This window comes from Phyllostomus discolor, chromosome 7 (genome assembly GCF_004126475.2).
Source record: "Phyllostomus discolor isolate MPI-MPIP mPhyDis1 chromosome 7, mPhyDis1.pri.v3, whole genome shotgun sequence".
NCBI lineage: Eukaryota > Metazoa > Chordata > Mammalia > Chiroptera > Phyllostomidae > Phyllostomus > Phyllostomus discolor.
The window spans coordinates 75,733,399-75,753,125 of record NC_040909.2 but is presented as its reverse complement, the minus strand read 5'-3'; the positions used below and the strand labels follow the sequence as shown (position 1 = coordinate 75,753,125).

Here is a 19,727-nt window from a genome sequence, read left to right as displayed (position 1 = left end):
ACAGAGAACATCCAGTTCATCAGACTTTTCTGAAATAACTGTATCATGAAATGGAATTATAAAATCCTTTGACCAACCAAAAAAAACATTGTTTCCTACTTATGACTGATTCCTGTTAATGAAAAATTCAGTACAGTCTTTAGCTATTTTGCACAGGAGTTCTGAGGCACTCCAGACAAGCTTGTGTTGTTTGCTGAAAATTTAGTTCCTTATTCTCTGTACATATTTTCTGCCAAAGACTGGACATCGCTCCTAAGGCCTTTCTGCCCAGCTCTAAAAAAACTGTGTCTTCCTGTTACCATGAAAAATTTTCCTGAGCCAAACTGTATGATGCAGCTCTCTGGTTGCTCATGGGATGCACTGTGATCATCCCTTCCACACAGACTGAGACACCCCCTAAATTGCCTAGACATATATGAATGGATACTGGTGGATATCACTGTCTAACCATTTATTTCATCTCCCCTAAATTAACTGCCAAGGGCTAAGACTAGAACTTTCTCTTCTTCTATAACCTTCTAAAGCTTTGTTGATGATCATAAACAGATGCAAGTCCTTGATAATAGTTTTTGAGTTAACACATCAGCCTTCCAAATGCAGAATGAGCATATTTAGTACTCCAAGATCATCCAAGTCCACTACCCAGCCACACACCATGCTAGTGATGAGTTGGACACTCACCAAATGCTACTTGTATGCATAAAGGGGGCTGTAGAGGCCAAGTCCCCAGTGACTGGACATAACAGTCCATAGGCACCATCAAATTGGGGAACCATGAAAAGAAAGGAACCATTTTCATACCACTTTAAATTTTCATGTAAATGATAGGCAGACATGCTCCAGTGGGCATCTCTCACCCAAGTATATATGCAGTTAATCTTATTAAATCAGTGCATGTGATTCATATGCATTTAAAGTTAACTCTAAAGTCAAATGTAAATATAAAGGCTGGGGTTTTCTCCAGCCCACTCTGCCTAGTAACTACTTAGTCTTATTTTCCAAGGTTCTCCACTATAAGAGTATGCATGGGCAGTGGGTTCAGGGTGTCACAGTAATGCTTACTAAGGGGCCAGGCAGCCCTGAGTAATTCTGGAGGCTCCTGAAAGTTGCATTCTGCTGCTCTGCACTATACAGTGTAGACTTTATTCATCCTTTCTCTCTCTCCCTTTGCCTCCCTTATTTCTGCCTGAAGCTAGCAATGCTAGCAATAAGCACTGCTGTGCCCTGCTGCTGTCTGAACCCATGCTGTGTAATAAAGATGACATCTGAATTCCAGGGAGAAATTCTGCTAACTACTCAACACTCAGCATATCTAGAGACTCTCAGATAAAGAGCTATGGGCAATCTCAGGTTATTATTACTGTCTGCTTGTAATAATAACCTCTGCCCCTGCAAAATTCAGAACTTGAACTGGTATTTTGAGTTCAAGGACTATTCTCAACCTATCACATTTATACACCTTAACCTTGTGAGTATTTTAAGGGTAGATTAGTTCAGTCTGGAAAATCAGTAGTCTCAACACTACCAGCCCATGAAAAAAACATTTCATTGCCTCCTCTCCCTGCATAAACTACCCAAAAAATAAAGTAAAATAGCTTTTTACTGTTGCCTGGGGTCATTCTCCCTTGGGCCTGGCAGAGTGGACAAGGTCAAGTTAAATGGTAGGGTGAATTGGCACCACTGGATCCCTACAAGCCTAGAAATAATTTGGTCTGGGTCTGAGTGCTAATATCATGCTCCCAAGTCTCTTTCTGAACAGCATAAAAGCAAAATATCCCATTCCTGCAAGCAAACCAACCACAAGGGTGGTACCAAGAACTTTTGGGGCCCTTTTCTTGGCCACCCGGAGTGCCGTGGGCAGCACTGCAGAGATTAATATATTGTTGACATGCCCTAAAACCTTGTTAAATGTTTTTCTCTTCAAGACACGCTCATAGTATGTTTCCAAGTTGGGTCGCTTTCCATTTCCCCAGTTTCTCCTTGCAAACCCCAGGAACTTCAGTCGATGCAATGTGACAGCGAGCGAGACATCTGCCAGGGTGAAGGACTCTCCACAGAGCCAAGGCTGGCGGCCCTCTTCTAATCAGACAAAGGGACACAGAGAATTAAGGGAAAGTCTAGCACAGACAGACTCTAGCTGGTATCTTTCATCTCAGTCTTGAGGGCAAGTATGAGCATAGCAAGAGATGAAGCCATGGCACATTTTCTTGACAATCATACTCAGCAAATAATTTTATGCTAAAAACAAAGTCCATGAACATGTATCCCAAGCTAAGGGAGACTTGACATCTGCCAGTTGCCTAAGTCTCTAAGTAAAACTGGGGATACTTGAGCTCAAAGCCTAACATTTTGTGAACAATTCTGAAAAGCTGAGAGCCTCAAAGCCAGAGGAGTTAATGGATATTTCCTTCTGGTTTAGGCAAACAGCAGGTGAGCTTTAGGAATATACATAAAGTTGTGCATGGAATGTCACTCAGTGAGTGTTGCTCTTAGTTACTTGTTAAAAGCATAACAGAATCCCTATTGGGAAGCAATGGTCTTTAACTTCATTGTCAATTGGAATATTGTAAGAAGAAGTGAGCATGTGCTTGCACCTGGGCCCTGACCGCATCATGAAGGTTCATAGATACAATGCATGGGTGCTCACCAGCTGGCCTGCCTGAGGAAAAAATTAGAAGTAGCATTCAAGTAATTACTCAGGTTATTCAACCAAACTAACTACCATAATTACAAATTTGTGAAATAAGCTAGGTTGGAATTTCTCAACCATAATTTAAATTGTGCAGAAAAATTCTTCAGCAGTCATATTTCATGGAGATACAGACTGACTTGCAATGATAGACCTAGGTTTTGCTGAATTCAGTATTTATTGTTGTTATTCTAATTTAAACTGCTAACGAAAACAACAATTACAGAACATTTTTATTGAAAGATAAGACTGCTCCTATAAATACTGCAGGAAAAAAGAAAAAGATACAATACAAATGAGAACCTACCTGGGGTTTCTTCATTTCTTCTTTGCAACTCAGTTTCAACCTGATCCAAGACTTTCTCCAACTCATCAAGAATTTTTTTCAAATATTTGACATTGTCATGGTCAAGCAGCTTTGACTAATTAACAAAAATAACTCAATAGATTAGAGCAAAGAAGATATAAACTATTGCAGTGTTGGAAACTGTTTATTCTAGACAACGAGAAGAATTAGAATAACTTCATAAAAGCAAAATTGGGGGTAAATGTGCCCACTGTGAAAATAACCCAGGGTCAGACCCACCATTCACTGGCCTCTCCTTGGGGGAGGAGACTCAAGAATGGAATTTCAGCAGGCTTCACTGGATGAATAACTTAAATCACAGAAGGCTCAGGGGCAAGGGAGGAATCTGAATGCAGTGAAGTAAAGAGTGAGTGGAAAGTAAGAAGTGCTTGTGTGCAGGTGATTGGTTTCTTCTGAGAAGCTCCCTAGGTAAGTGAAAGGAAGATGGGAAGTTGAGAGAAGGTGACGTGTTGATACTTGCTACATCTTTACTGTGGGAGAAGCTGGCACAGTAACTGATGAAGCACAGCCCTGCCCCTTAGGAGGCAGATAGCCACAGACAGAGGTCAGCCTAGGCCTGAATGTGGCAGAGTACCCAAATGACAGAGTCCTCAAACTTGCTTTTTAACTTTACATATTTAACTAACTTGCTTTTACACTTTACAACTTTCCTTGGCAACCAGGATGTGCAATATCTGCTTTTTAAGCAGTTGTCATTAGGTTTGAATATCAAACATAATAAAAATAATTCTTAACACACAGCATAAGCCAAAGGTGAATTGTGTACTGGTGACTTCTATTCAATAGAAGATGTTCTAAAATAGTGATACTTTACAAAAGGTAGAACGTTTTGTACAAATAGTGGTTGTCAGTTGAGGACAGCCTGGTTTACTTACTTTAAGTCGCTTCTGTTTTGCAATGTATGCCTCTTGTAAATCTGGGTTTTCTTCAGCAAGTTTCTTCAGTTCAGATTCTGTGTTACCAATTTGGCCTGATAATGGAATCATTTTTGGAACAGAAAATTATTTCCTCCCTTCTATGTAAGAAACACAGAGAAACTAGATGGTAAGAGCATGAGCTTGGGATTCATGCCCTGCCTCTGCCTCAGTCATACCCTCTCTATGGACCCTTTAGCATGGAGCTACTAGAGTATCAGCTGCTCGGGGTGAGGATTTGATGGAAAGCGCTGCAGAAAGCACTTAAGGCAAGGCCCAGCATGTGGTAAGTGCTTGGTGCAGGGTACTAGTTCTACCTTTCAATATCTTTCAAGTTTTCTGTAAGGAACTTCTACATGAAGAGAAGGGAAAAGCCACATTTTTAAAAAGTATATAAACTCTAGGTTACAGAGTTATATGTATCAGAATACTTGTTTCAAATCATACATGAGAATTTATGAAGAGAAGGAGGGGGAACAAAAAGGTGAGAAGAAGGAAGAAGCGGGGAAGGGAGTAGAGAAAGAAGGGAAGGAAAGGAAGAGAAGAAGAACAAGGAGGAGCGGTATCAAAAAGCAAGAAAAATAACATAAGAAAATGATAATAAAAGTAAGGCATGGTTTTTTGGAAAGAACATAGTTTCTAGATTTAGAAGATGTAGATGTGAGTGTTCCTAGTCAGATACCCCCAGAGTATGACCAGCCACCATCCTCAACCTTCCTGTCCCCAGTTATTGTGCCACACAGCACCAGTCCTTCTGCTCTGCTCCTCAGGTGCCAACCCTAGTCCATCCTCAGGACAGGTCAGGAGAGAGGTGGATATGTCAACTCAAGCTCTGTAATTCTGCAATCACTGAATACAGAGGTAGAGTAAAGGTTAGACAGCCTGTAGTTCAGCTCCTTCACATAATGAACAAAAGGCAAGGACCAGAAATGCAAGCTCAGGTGCCTATATTCCCCACAGATCCCAGCCTTCCTAATTCCCAGTCTATCTGTCCATGAGAACATGTCATTACTTTTCCATGGGGCACTCTTCTGAGTTTTGTCCAAACTTGACCCTCACAGTCAAGAGCTAGAAGATCAGGAACTATAGACAATAAATGTACAGCTGAATAGCAGCTGAAGCACTGATTAAGCTGATTGTGCATGGATTGATCTATAATGTGATATCCATAGAGCAAACTCAGTTACACTGTTCCTGTCTCCTCTTAATGATCATGAGATATGCTATGTCTCAAAATGAATTAAAAGAATCTCAAGAGAGAATCCAAGGACTTTAATATGTTTACATACTGCGAATCCTTGTTGTTGCATAAGCTGGAATCATGGAGTCCACAGTTAGCTCAGGATGTAAAATGCAGCCATGTGTATAAGCATCCATTGGCAAGGAGTCGAGCAGTTCTCGGTAGTGTTGTACCCGTGGATAATACATGCTTCCTTTATCAGGCATTAACCTGGGTGTTTTTTCTAAAGTGCACACAGAAATACATACACAAACATTAAAGTTACAAATGAAGTGCTACATCAAAAGCAAAAACAAATCCCCCAACTATCTCATTATTAACATCTTCACTATTATATCAAAGCATTTAAAAGATATCTCCCCAGTCTACATATTTGAAACTTGAAATGGCCTGATGTATGAGACCCAATCCCAAATCATGATCACATTGGCATTCTTATACTTCTCTACCTTACAAATTACTACCCAACCCTCAGGGTCTAGGTCATTGTGCCAGTTCATTCACAAAGCATTCCCTGACCTCCTCCAGCTACCAGCATCGGACTGGGTCAGGTGTGCCTTCCTCTACACACACAGAGTACTTTGTATGTACTCTATTACAGCCCTTATCCCTCTAATTACTTTTATCTTTTTGCTCCATGAGTTCTCTGCAGGGTCAGGAACCTGTGGCCCAGCATTTAGCATTATTCCTCGTATGTACGAAGCACTCAGTAAAGTTTATTAGGCCCTTGGTAAAGTTTGCTTAAGAATGAAAGCTCATTATAGAAAGATGTTCAAGGACTACTCTTTTCTAGGTTCCAATTAATACCAAGAGTGACCCTGTTGATGCTACGTGAGTGTGAAATGACAATCTTAATGGAATTTCTAATATTTTATCTCTGGAAAGTGGGTTCTAAATAAATCCTAATTTGCTGGTTACAAACTAGACTATAGACTCCTTGAGGGCAGGAACTACATCCTCTGTTGTATCTTCAGTATCTAATATAAATATCTGGCTCATAGTACATGTACAATACATTTTAATTAATTAATTAACATATTCCCAAATTTCTAGTTATTACAGAATATAGCAGGCCTACATATTCATGGTTTCATTTGCCATGGTTTCAGCCACCCACATTCAGCCACAGTCCAAAAACATTAAAAGTTTCAGAAATAAATAATTTGTAAGTTTTAAATTGCACACCATTCTGAGTAGCATGATTACATCTTATGCTGTCCTCCCCATTAGCCAGTTAGTATCCATGTCAGACAGTTAGAGTATCATAGTGCTTGTGTTCAAGTCACCCTTATTTTATTTCATAAAGGTCCCAAAGCCATTCATATAACTTTCTTTATGGTGTATTATTATAATTGATCTATTTTATTATTGTTGTTGTTAATCTCTTTCTATGCCTAATTTATAAATTAAACTTTATTATAGATATATATGTATGTATAGGAAAAAACATAATATATAGGGTTTGGTACTATCTACAGTTGTAGGCATCAACTGAAGGCCTTACTTTTCAGGTACTATCTAAGAATGATAAAGATGAATCACATGACCCAAAGGCCAGAGCAATGAATGGCCCTTTAGAATCATTTTCCACTCCTGACTATCAAACTACCCTGAAAAATGCCAACTAGCTTATTCCAACAAGTGAAAAGAACCACCTCGTTATTGATTCATTTCTTAGTTTGGGTTATTTATGTAATTTAGAATCATTTTTAGCATCACTCGCTCATTGATATGTTTTGACAATTCAGAGTTGGTTGCAGAGCATTTTAGGCAAGATCTCATAATGCCAGACCAAGTAGAATGAGCTTTTGAAACCATTAGGCTATTTCTGATTCTCTAAGAAAATAGTTGATGGGAGTTACTTTTTAAACCTGCTAGGGAATCCAATTCTGAAGGCTGCATTAGAATCATCAAGAATGGAGTTTCAGCTACACACTGCCTGTCAACAGTAGATTTACCCAACTACAGCACACTTCCTTGCTGACCTTTCAAGATTTCAGTGGATTATCAGGATGCCAATCAACGTGTGGTAAATGCTTCCCACTTCCCAGAGATCAGTATGCTGGAAGACTTCTAAGGTCTTTGAAATTCAAAAGAGTTCTTAACTCTTTGTGCACCAGCACCCTCTTCTCAAAATGTTGTTGAAATTCATGAAAATAATGTTCTTCTATGCCACAGGTGGCAAACACAAGATTTGTAGGCCGAATCCGACCCTCCACCTTGTTTTACCTTCCCCGGCACCTTGTTTCTACTCAGCAGCAGCACTGAGCTCCTTGCCCCTAGTAAAGGAGTAGTTACATTTATACAGTCCTAAAATTACATTTGGCCCTTTGAAGGCAACTGCGAGGCTGATATGGCCCCTGGTGAAAATGAGTTTGATATCCCTGTTCTGTGCAGTATACCATTGCTACCATCTCCTGAAATGCTGTGTCAGAGCAGAAAACACCTGGGATCCCACATTCACTTCCAGTCTCAACCTCTCCTGGAAGACACCCTGTCCAGCATCAAATGTGCAACATCCTGCCATCCTTTTTTCACCAAAGCACAGCAGTGTCCGCTGCCTCTGGAAACAGATTTTCCAAACACAACTGGGAATTTCTTTGAACTATACAGCTTCCCTGTCACTTCATCAGATTTTATATTTTCCAATCCTTTCATCTTTGTTATAATACTATGAAAATAAGTAAACAGAACCCTCATTTCAATGGAGACATAAGGCTAGAAGAGAGACTTCTCATGCATGTCACTCAATGCTGACCCCAACAGGAAGAGATGCACTAGCATCTCCAACAAGAAGTGACACTAGTACCTCAGCTGGAAAAGGAAAAGTTTCCTCCTGCCCAGTAGCAGCTCCACCAGTGGGAGGTCACCAGAACTCAGCCAATGAGAAGTCACTGTACTTTGAACATCTGCTGTCCTCCAATGAATTCTTCCTTTACAACAGTCCCTCCTGAGTCCATACAAAAGTGTTTCCTCTTCTTTGTTTCTCTAAATTTGCACATAGTTCACCATTAAAACCATGGGTCCCAAATTGCAATTCTTTGTTGTTCCCGAGTGAACACATTATGCTGGAGAAATAGCTGACTATTTCTTAAAAAGTCAATAATGCTAAAAAAATTTTAAAAAAGAAAAAAATTTCTTGGAATTGTACTCAGTCAGCAGCGGGAAAGTAATTGAAGGCTTATAAGAACAGAACAGGGCATCAAACAGCTTTTAAGAACTGGGCAATAAGAAGAGTTCCCAGCACTGGGGAACAGGGTTGCAGTAGTGGAAGCCACAATTAGTGACTAAGCTGGAAAAGCAAATAAGTATAAATAAATTAGTTTGCATCAGACCTGACTTCCTAGAAGACTGAGTAGGAGACAAGACTAATCTTGTATTGCACCTGTCCCTGTATTGCTGGTTAGAATAACAGTGGCCTTGAGCCATTTTAAAAAATTACATTCAGTTCCACCAAGAGCAAAAATAAAAAAGATCTAAGGGCTTAAGGTATACTCTTCCATTATTTTACTAAATACACTCTGATTTCCTACATTCCCCAGTGATGACAGATAAGAGAGGCATTATTGTGCCTGTTATCAAGAAAGACCCCCCCAGGTGTATTTGAATAACTTTCATATCTTCTTTATTAGCTCACTGAAAACAGATTAGACGGCATTTCTATTTGGATCTTTTTGTTGATTTTTTTAATACCATTTACATCACTTAGTGAGGACAGCAGTGTATAAGATAATATGCAGCAAGTAGCTGAACAAGATTGTACCCTTCAACTAGTCATACCACTGGCCATTTTAAAATACAATAATAGTAAACAAATTATGACCTGAAGCAAAAAGGTATGGTTAAAAACTATTTATAACTCAAGGCTCTTTTAACTTTGGTGTTAGAAAGATCAAATCTACACACAGACGAGAAAAATTACATGGCGTTAAATTATACAAGTTCAATAAATGCACCCAGGATTTTTGAGGCAGCAAATTTAGAGCATTATTTTCAAAAAATTGCATACCTTAAATGTTTAACTACTTTTTATTTAATTCATATTATATTTAAGACTTTTAACAAAAACACCCATAATTAGGGACAAAAATTCTCTTATTGGTTTGTTCTCATTGTTGAATCCACATAGTATAGAACTAGGACCTCTGCATTTTAATACCAACACCTGTCCACAAATATTGGACAAATCAAATAGTAAAGAATAGTTACTTTTTAAAGCCACTTTTATTGGCACAGCATGAGTTTTAAATTCATTATCTTTTCCTTAGCACATACCATATTTTCTCCACCCTGGTTCAGAATTCTGGTGCTAATCTGCAGTTTCAGTGACATGTTAAAAGGCACACAAAGTTGTTCAACTCTATATGAGAGCCTTGTATGGATAGACATAAAATTATTGATTCTATGAACCTTGATAACAGCTGGGAATTCCTTACATAAATAAATAACTTCATTTTTTAATGGAGCAGTGACTTTAAAATTAATGTTCTTTTGAAAATCTGAGACAGTTGATTTCCAACATATACTAATAAAATGATATCTATAAAATTATATTTCCTACTCAAAATTATGTGATGCTTTAATTTCATACCAGTGATAAAGAACAAAATTCAACTGAGTAAATTTGAAGATCTAATTGGCTTTATTAAATAACTTATGAATTGGGCAGCATCCCATCCAGCAACTAGAAGGAATCTTGGAAGGGTTGTATAAAATGGAAGATTTGTATAGGAAGAAGGGTGGTCAAGGAAGCTATTAGAAAAATAAAAGGAAGGATTATTTTAGACCAGCACATTTTTTGTGGGGTAATGGGCCTGCAAGGGTTTTTATCATGCAGATTACCTCTTTTTCCTTTGGAGGATGGAGGGGGCCCGTGTGACAGATTACCTTCCTGGTGCTGGACCAGAAGATTCTAGACTGGTTGGTTAATTGAGATGACATTTCTGGTGCAGGCTGAGACTGCAGTTAGGTCAGGTGTTATGTGTCATGGGCCTTAGCACAAGTGTTACCATTTGGAGTCTATGGTTTTCTCTTTAATACCAGAATATTTTTATTATTTCCAAGCCAAATACTATTTCCTAGTAATACTTTAAATGATATATATAGACATAAGATAGGGATGTAAACTTCAAAGAATTGTTATATATTAAATTACCAAAATTCACCACTATTCACCGTATTACATTCTTGTTTCCAGGTTGCCACTGGCAGTAATACATAGTGTATGTTCTAGCATTTTGTACTTATTGCATGCCCATATTTTTTTATTATTTAGTGGCTAAATTAGAGTTCATCAAAGTAATTATGAATAGTATAAAAAATATCTAGATTTTAAAATCAATATTATTAGTGTGTGTATTCACTTGTCATATCCATTGTTCCTGAGCTCTCCTAGTTTGCTTACTATCACACCTCATGTAGATTAATAAATTGCTCACTTTACTATAACTATTCTTCATTACATGCCCAGATAAGACAAACTCTCATATGCATAAAAAAGTCTATAAAACTGAGTAGTAATAATAGAACATGCACGTATTGCAAGCAGGTTTGGCATTATCTTCAAGTTTATAGAATGAAATTATTTTTGAAGATTAATAAGTTTTAATGATTTGGGTCTTTTAAATTGGGACCTTGTACCAATTAATACCCAATAAACATCTATTGAAAGAATGAAGACATTGCTCTTGGACAGCCCTTGGTTGATCAGCTACAACAGAGTACTTCTAAATTCTTCCTTTGACTCAAGCTCTGACCTCAGGAACATCACTGATGTCTACACTAGCCTTCCATGTAACCACTTTAAGAAGGAAAAAAAAAAAACCATCACTCAACTTAGATATTCACTTTCTTTGGCCGAGACTTGGGAAGTATTGTTTTGGAAGTCATATTTCTCCCCTGAAACTAGCAGTTATTTAGTGGACTTATACCATACAGATTTAAATGAGGAAATAACTGACTACCCAGAAAGGTTGAGATAGGTTTGCAGATCAGCAAGCCATCATTTTTACTATAATCCCCAGCTGATACACCAAATCGGGATAGCAAATAGTAACAGCAAAGGGGATACTAGTTCACTATACTCTGTTTTTAGATGAACGGATAAACTTGATTAAATTCTGCCACTATAACCATGGGCAACTATATACCTCATGAAATACATTTACTTACTATCATTCTAATTTGCCAGCTTCTTCAGAGTTTCATCCATAATTGGACAAAACACTACCTATTCCAACCAGTTAAGAATGTAGCAGGTTACAATTCACCATGTTCTGGATAGAACCTACACTTTTGAAACAATATGAGACCACACTAGCATTTTTGTTTTATGATTGGCTTTTACTGGTAACTTACTAGCCAGTCAGGTCTCCCATTCTTCATTAATGGAAATGATTTTTTTTTAAATTCACATACTATATTTATCAGTATTAAACTTTATCTCGGTTATTGTTCCATTAGAAACATTTCATAAGCTAGTCATTTTAACTATCCTCACTTTTTGTTATCTATAAATGTAATAGTATTTTCTCTATGTCATTATTCAAGTCATTTATGGAATTGTTAGGCTTCTCAGACAATAGAAGTCTATAAGCATACTAGTAGAGATCTCTGTCCAGGCTGACATTTATTTTCAACAATTCATTCACTTTAATCATTCATATGTATTTATGAAGTTCCTATTGAAGAACATACACCATATGAGGCACTGGGAATACAGTTGTTAATGAGACAGACACTGCCTCTGACCTCATGGTGCTTAGACTGATCTACAAGCAATTAAAATAATTAAAATAAAGTGAGATAAAATTGTTATATGTTAAGTTAAATGACATATTATGTTATATGTTATAGTCATGTTATAACTAAAGGAGCAACCTAATATAAGAAATCTAAAATGAGTATTCTTCACTATGGTGGTTTGTCCATCTGAAAATGTGCATTTCATCTAGCTGTATTTGCTTCTTCATTCCACAAAGGTATCATATGAAGTACTTGTAATGCTCTACTTAAATCAAGATACACTATATCAGAATCATGCCTGGCATATGACAGGCTAATATTTTAAAAAGTGTTAGTTAATGACATTCTCTAGTAATGCAAACTTAAGCTGGTTTCTTTTAACTGAGATGCTCAAAATTTACATATACAAGGTCTGATCAGAAAGTATCTAGCCATGTAATATGAAAAATAGAGACATTTACTGAAGAAGATATAAGATACAAGAAACATTGTACACAGGACAATGACTCCTCAGTCCCCTTCAAAGTAGGCACCTTGGGACCTCACACCGTTCTCCCAGTCACCATCAGCTATCCTGTTATATTTTTCTGAATCTCATCAACATTCTGAAATTTCTTCCCTTTCAAAGGTGATTTTAGTTTTTGGAAAAGCCAGAAGTCACAGGGCACCAAATTTGTAGGGTTGTAGAGGGGCTAAGTCATCTGGGTGATTGGATGTTTTGCCAAAAAACTCTGCATGAGCCATGATGCGACAGTGGGTGCACTTTTGTGATGAAGCTGCCAGTCACCAGTTGCCCATTGCTGTGGCCTTCTGAATCATCCAAATAGTTTCTGCAGAGGACTGTTCAAGCTTAATGCAAAATTTGAGGCAGGTTCCTTGCTCTATTCACACAGTCATTTTGAATACGACAGCTACACAATACACATGCTTATTCAGTGGCATCTACCACCCCCACTGACTACAGTGAAGTTGTCATTGTTCACATATGCATATTCCAGTCCACTCTCCTTGGCTTCTAGGTTACATGGATGTTGTGTGAACTGTTCTCGTTACATTAACAATGGCTAGGCTTTTTCTGGACAAACCTCATATTTCTTTAAATTTTGACAATCCATTCTAGAACTCTGCCGCAATTAAGATACTTATTTATAGTTCTGCTTTCAGCTTAAACAATTACTTAATGTACATTAATCTGCACTGATGTTTCTCAAATTTAATATCTATTTGAATCACTTGGGGATCTTGTTAAAATACAGATTCTTATTCAAGAGATGTGCAATAGAGTCTAGGTCTCTGCATTTCTAACAAGTTCCCAGTGATACTAATGTAGCTGGTCAATAGAACACCAAGTAACAAGGATTGGTAGAACTCCCCTCTCCCCATCATTGACTATTAGGATATTTGTCTATCACTTATCTGACCTTTTTCCTAATCTCCATGAGTTCCTAATAATAAATATAAAGTATCTCAATAACAATTATGATAACACTTTTATGTTTTTTTTATTTAATACTTAGGGATAAACTTCTGTAGACTAGACTAGTCTTCATTTATGTAACTGTTCTCTTGATGTCTTTACATCTACCATGGGTTTTAGATCCTTTAGTCTTAATCTTTTTCAACCCTATCCAACTGAATGACTACTCTCCTAAGGAAAAAGGAATGAGTAAAATAGGAACCAATTGGACTTGCTTTATTTCTGTAGTTGACAAAACTGCATCACCTAATACAAAAGAAGTCAAGTCACCAAGAACATGTAGTAAGTTAGGGCCAGCTTCAGACTAAAGCCAGAATCTTGATTGTTTACTTATGCTGTTGGTACAACCAGAACTAAAGTCCTTAACTTCCATATTTTCATCTTAACATTTAGCCCAAAATGGCTTCTCCTCTGATTCACTAAATAGTAATAAGAACCTAGTATTTCCCTTGTTAGAGCAGGATTCGGAATGTGTTTCAGTTTGAAATTATACAGTCAAAGAAAATGAGAAAGCTTAATAATCATTAACATTACTATATTATAAAGTAACATATTTCATATTATTGAATATCTTAGAGGAGAAACAATGTAAGGAGAAAGTGAAAAGGAGGAGGAGAATAGTAGTAGTAGTAGTAGTAGTTCAAGGGATACTAACAAAAGATGTAAATATGATTTTCCAGTTACTGTAGCTTTTTAACATTTGTGATTATTTAAAACAGGCTTCTTATACAACTATTTTTGCCTTATGCACATTATTATAATCACTTCTCCCAAGAATACAAATTATTATTTAACAGACTTATCCATTTCCAAAAAGCTTAAGGTTGAGAAATTGTATTAAATCAATTAGCCACCATTTTCAGTATAATCCAAAGCATATAGACTCAGAGGAATGACAAGTCATGGTGAAGGAAAATGCAGTTCATTAAATTATTTGGTTTAGCTCAATGGCCACCTCTAATAAAACTTCCAGCCTGATTCCTAGAGACCTAAACATTTGGATTAAGAACAGAAGTAGCTCATCTACTTCTCATTGCTCATCTAATTCCCTGGGGTCCCTGTCCCATTCAGGTCCCATATCTAAATATTTTCCTTTGAAGTAAAAAACAAAAGACTTTTTTGGCTAAACTTCTTGGCAGCTGAAAGCTAGAAGCCCTGTGTTCTGTTCTGAATCCTGCTAGTGATCAGCTTTGTAATCTTGGGCAAACCAGTAAAGCTACAGTTCACCTCAAAAGGTTGCCATGAGAAGCAAGATACACAACATATATGTGGTAATGACTATGGGAAACAGTTGGTATAACATGAAGGTATGGATTTCAAAGACTTGCATTCCAGCCCCACCCTGCCATAAAATAGCAATATTACCTTAGGCAACAACTTATGTACAAAATAGGAATAACTAGTCTATTGCACTTGTGTCAATCAGGTGGGTTCTTTGAAGACTGAATAGAACAGAACTTATAAAATGCCTGGTATAAAACAGGCTATCAATAAGTGATTATTAATTAAAAGCGCTATATCATTTAAGCCCTATAATTCCTTACAAAAGATATGAAAGTCAGACTATACAGGAGTAACAGGGGCAAAGAACTCAAAGTTCTATTCTGTTCTATTCTCCCTTGCCCAAAATGTATTCCTGTTTCCCTCTTATTGTTTTTAAGGTGGGACCATTTGGTAGAAAACATGAAACTGATTTTCATAGTGTACATTTAAAATCAGTATTATAAATTTGACTTCAAGGCAACTAAATTACCACTGCAAGCCACACACCTGCAGGGGGTTTTTGCCAATAAATTTAAAGCATTAAAATTTGTAGTTTACATGAATTTTTTAAATTGAGTTCATACTGGTTTATACAAAACTTATGTTATTTACCTATTTTATTTTTGTGTGCTTATGGAAATGGAAAAGGTTTTTATCACTAAACCACCATCATGAAAGCAAAAAGAAAGAAAGAAAAGGGAATAAAAGGAAGGAGGGAAGTAGGAAGGGAAGGAAGAGGGATGAAAAGAAACATAGACTTATGTTAAAAGTAAATCCAAGAAATCACAAATAGCCTTAACATTACCATCCAGGAAAGTCTGTTCAAGATAATCAATGATCTGAGTAGCCTCACAAATAATGTTTTCCCCGTGGATAAGGACAGGCACTTCTCCAGTTGAGTTCAAACGCATAAACCAAGGCTCATTGTGCTCACTGAGGGGCAGACTTACATCATGTTCCTCGCACTTCAATGCCTTTTCAGCAATTACCAAGCGCACCTGGAAGAGTTCACACTGGTTACCACAGCATACATAGGTTTTTAATTCATGACATGTCTGGATACCACTAAGCAGTTTATCTCTGCTTCCCTAACTTATTAATATTTTCAACGTCCTTTTTTTAACTACTGCCATGCACAGCATAGTTACCTTTAGGCCAACGACAGACTGCATACATGACAATAGTCCCATAAGATTATAATGGAGCTGAAAAATTCCTATTGCTTAGTGATGTTGTAGCCATCTTAAAATCATAGCACAACACATCACTCAGGTGTTTGTGGCAATGCTGGTATAAACAAACCTACTGCACTGCCAGTTGTATAAAATTATGTACATACTATTAGGTATAGTGCATAATATCTAATAATGATAATAAATGACTATGTTACTGGTATATGTATATACTATACTATACTCTTTATCATTATTTTAGAGTATATTTGTTGGAAAACAATATGTCATGATCCACCAGCAACAGCCTCATATATTTTGTTTATACATCTCCTGATTGCATCATTTTCTCTTGTGCTTGATTTAATCTCATGTAGTTTTGTACAGTAACATGCTGTACAGGCCTGTAGCCTAAGAGCCACAGGCTATACCATACAGCCTACACCATCTAGGTCTGTGCATGTGCACTCTATGATGTTCACAGACTGACAAAATCACCTAATGATGCATTTCTCAGAATGTGTACATGTGGTTAAGCCCCAGGTGACTGTATTCCTATTCTAGAATTAACAATTCATATATGTTCTAGTATCTTGTTCTTATAAATTAGACTGATAAGTAATGAAAATTATTCTGGCTATATTAATTTACAGTCACCCTCCCCCTCACCAGTATTTTGTGCCCTAAACCTAATTGTATCCTTCCCCAGACAAGACTCTGAAATACGGATATGCTAGGCCTTGTAAAAAAGAGTGTATAGGAACAAAATGAAATAAAACCAGGAACTTCAGATCATTAGGCTGTTTGAAGGCGTCTCCCACTGCCTCACTCTGCAAACCCAAAGGGACAAGGCCTCCAGAGCAAACACCAGAAAGTGAAGCTTTTGGTCTTATTTCAGGAATGGCGGTGCCTGGGTCCTATCCTTTCCATCTCAGGCCAATTCTCTTTGCTCCCCTCTAAGGTGCATCCCTGCCCTGGAGGGAGCACCGGCAAGGTTAGGGAGTTGGAGGCCTGTTTCTAGCTGGGTCAGCGGCCAGGTGAGGCCCAGAGGGAGCTGTCCGGGTGCTGAAAACCGATCCTCACCACCCGCCTCCCAACGGAGGCCATTACCTTTTGGGAGCTGAAGGAGTGCGTCCAGTGGTACAGAATGAGCTTAACCTCGGCATCCAACTTCCCTTCCGCCACCAAGGGCGTGCTCCCTCTCTGCTCGTCCAGCATCCGAGCCATTTCAAGGTGCACCCAATTCTTCTTCCACCCCCACTACCCCGCAAAGCATCGATAGTTTCCCTCCCCCCACTAGGCCTCCTGGAGCCGGAAAAGAGAGTTCGCGCAGACGAAAGGACCACTGGGAACTGTAGTTTCTGCAGCCAGAAAATGCGTGGCAGCGACTGCGAATATTTGAAGGTGTCGGTTCCCCAGAAAGCCTCTGGAGTACGGAAGTTACCGGAAAGGTACAAGTGAACGTTTTCTAGGAGAAACGACCTAAAATTCCCTGATTATTAAAGCGAGTAATGAATACTGTTGATTGCAAATTACTCGTTGTCTTTGGAGGTTGAGTAGAGGTTGCTGAGGTATAAACATAGCGATTTTCCAACATTCCTTGGGTTCTTCTGGGATAGCCGGTGCTTTTGATGGAAAAGTTCCAATTGCCAGACAAAGCAACAGGGTAAGGATTTATGTGTTATTAGAAGACGCTACAATGGAGTCATGCAAAGTAACTGTAGTTATTATTATTCTCATAAGCAACTAATACACAATGGCGAGGTAAAATAGCCTAGTTGTTAAACAGAAATTTTAGAACAGATCTACCTGGATTCATGTCCTGTTTTTTCAATTCCAACCCCCCCTTTTTTTGGAAGGGAAAATTTATTACCCTAGTAAGGTTGTGTGACAATTAAGTAACAAAATACAGTGTTAAACACTTAAAACAGCCTGGCATGTTGTAGGCACACAGTATTATTCACAAGTTAAGTTGCCTTATAAACATTACCTTTATAACCATGATTAGAATCATAATTTTATACTAGTCTAGTTATTATTGTACACCTCTAAAATGTGGTGTCTTAGTAAATAAAATTTCTGTTTTAGTAAATATGTGTTAATATGACCATGAATGCTTGCATAATGCATTCAGCAAATATTTATTGAGTACCTATTATGTTCTAAGCATTATGCTGGACCCTGAAAATACAAAGATGTGTAAGACCTGATACCTGGCACCCAAGATATCAGTCTGGTAGCAGAGACAACAAAATAAATAGCTAACCACAGCAGGGATAATACCCATATGTCTTAGCTCAGTGAACACAAGTATTATGTGAAAAGAGAGGCAATTATCCAACTCAAGTCAAAAAAAGGCCACTTTTTGTAAGATACAAATCTCATAAGGTCCTTCTTCCCCTTTATAATACTTCATACTTTTAAGTTAATTCAAATGCTACAGCAAAAGTGATTCCTGCTGAATTGTTTTTCATCAGTTCATGCTTCATAATGGAAAGGGAAAAGCAAAACTTTGAAATCAGACAGAGTGGTATTCAAATTCTAGCTCCACTCCCAATGACCTCTCTTGAGCCTCCACTTCATCATGTGTGAACTATGGATATATAGAAATATGTGATGGCCCTGGGAATTGAATGAGACAGTGTACATAAAGCACTTTGGACATTGCCTGCCATGTGGCAGTTGATGAAAACATACGTGGAAAGCCCCTCCAACCAATTAAGAGGACGTGGTATTACACTTGCTCCTCTCTGTTTAGGACTCAAAATTTTGTAACTAAGTAGTTACATATTATGTGTGTGTGTGTGTATGTGTGTGTGTATATATATATATAAAATCCCTTCTCTATTCCTCTTCAGAAGAACTTTACTTTTAATTCTCCAGCTTCAGGTTCCAACATATACTATACCTCAATAGCTGAATAAACTCAACATCCTCGGTAAGCTGTCTGTCACTTGCAGCTGAAAGAACCCTGACAATAAAGCCCAGGTCTGTCAAACACTGAGCACTTTCTCTACCACATCTTCCCCCAAGCAAAGCTATATAGTAAACACTGAGTGAACTGACTGATTCCTGTGTTAGTGTTTAATGTAAAGCAATCATATATATACCCTTGGTAGTGTCAATGTGTACAGAGCTTCTGAAGGGAAATTTATCAATATGCATCAAAAAACTTGAAAATGGTTATAACTTTCAACCTTCCAATTCCTATGTTTGCACTTTAACTCAGAAACAACTGCAGTAAATTGGTGGCCCTAAAAATCCATTTTCCCCTTCTTCAATAGTAACAGAAATTTTAGCTAAGCACATGGCTGCTGAGAATAAAGACTGCATTTCCCTGTGACTGTTCTAGCAAATGGGATGTAATACACATGCCACAGGGCAAGTTCTACAAAGCCTCCTTAAAGAGACAGTTGGCCCTATGTCTCTTCTTCATCCCATACTCCATCCTGCTTTCAGGATGGCATATGCTGACAGGGACCCTCAGGATGGACAAGTCCCTGAGCTGAAGGGAAATTAAGCACCCACAGACAGGACATTTTGGACATCATGCACTCACACAGTCAGTGGGAGTCAGAGCTGATTCAATGGCATGTAACACACAGGGACTTTGGGAAGCAGAGCCACCACATCCACTTGAGTGTACAATTCCAAATTTTTACTTGAAGAAGAAACAAAACACCTCATTTAGGCCAGTTATTTGGTGTTTTCCAAGTGTTATTATCTTAACCTATCTTCACTGAGATATCAATCTTATAAATATTGGTGGCTTTTATTTCTTTGTACTTCTCCATACTGTAATTTTTCTATAGTGAATATGTGCTGCTTTTACTTCTTATAGATTTGAACATTAAAAGAATA

At 37.8% G+C, this 19,727-nt stretch overlaps 1 protein-coding gene across 2 annotated transcripts; it reads right to left on the bottom strand.

Annotated features, from left to right (window-relative positions):
• Positions 1–239: 239 nt before the first annotated feature.
• GDAP1 (ganglioside induced differentiation associated protein 1) lies at positions 240–17,189 on the bottom strand. Of its 2 annotated transcripts, none has more exons than XM_028518314.2 (6): positions 16,977–17,189; positions 15,500–15,692; positions 5,260–5,433; positions 3,932–4,026; positions 2,997–3,111; positions 240–2,079 (listed from the first exon to the last, which is right to left on the bottom strand). In XM_028518314.2, exons 1-6 carry the CDS (start codon positions 17,091–17,093, stop codon positions 1,697–1,699), a joined length of 1,077 nt encoding a protein of 358 aa, XP_028374115.1. In that variant the 5' UTR covers positions 17,094–17,189; the 3' UTR covers positions 240–1,696. The 2 variants fall into 2 exon arrangements, with proteins under 2 accessions (XP_028374115.1, XP_035886926.1); XM_036031033.1 differs by having other exon boundaries at positions 15,645–15,692; positions 16,977–17,182.
• Between the last annotated feature and the right edge of the window lie 2,538 nt (positions 17,190–19,727).

Excerpts from the sequence above, each read along its gene's own strand:
- GDAP1 (XM_028518314.2), bottom strand. The coding sequence starts at position 17,093 with ATGGCTCGGATGCTGGACGAGCAGAGAGGGAGCACGCCCTTGGTGGCG. Across the intron at positions 5,434-15,499 it reads TGAACAGACTTTCCTGGATG|AAAAAACACCCAGGTTAATG; the intron begins GTAATGTTAAGG and ends TGTGCACTTTAG. Across the intron at positions 4,027-5,259 it reads TGCAACAACAAGGATTCGCA|GCCAAATTGGTAACACAGAA; the intron begins GTATGTAAACAT and ends TTCCATTATCAG.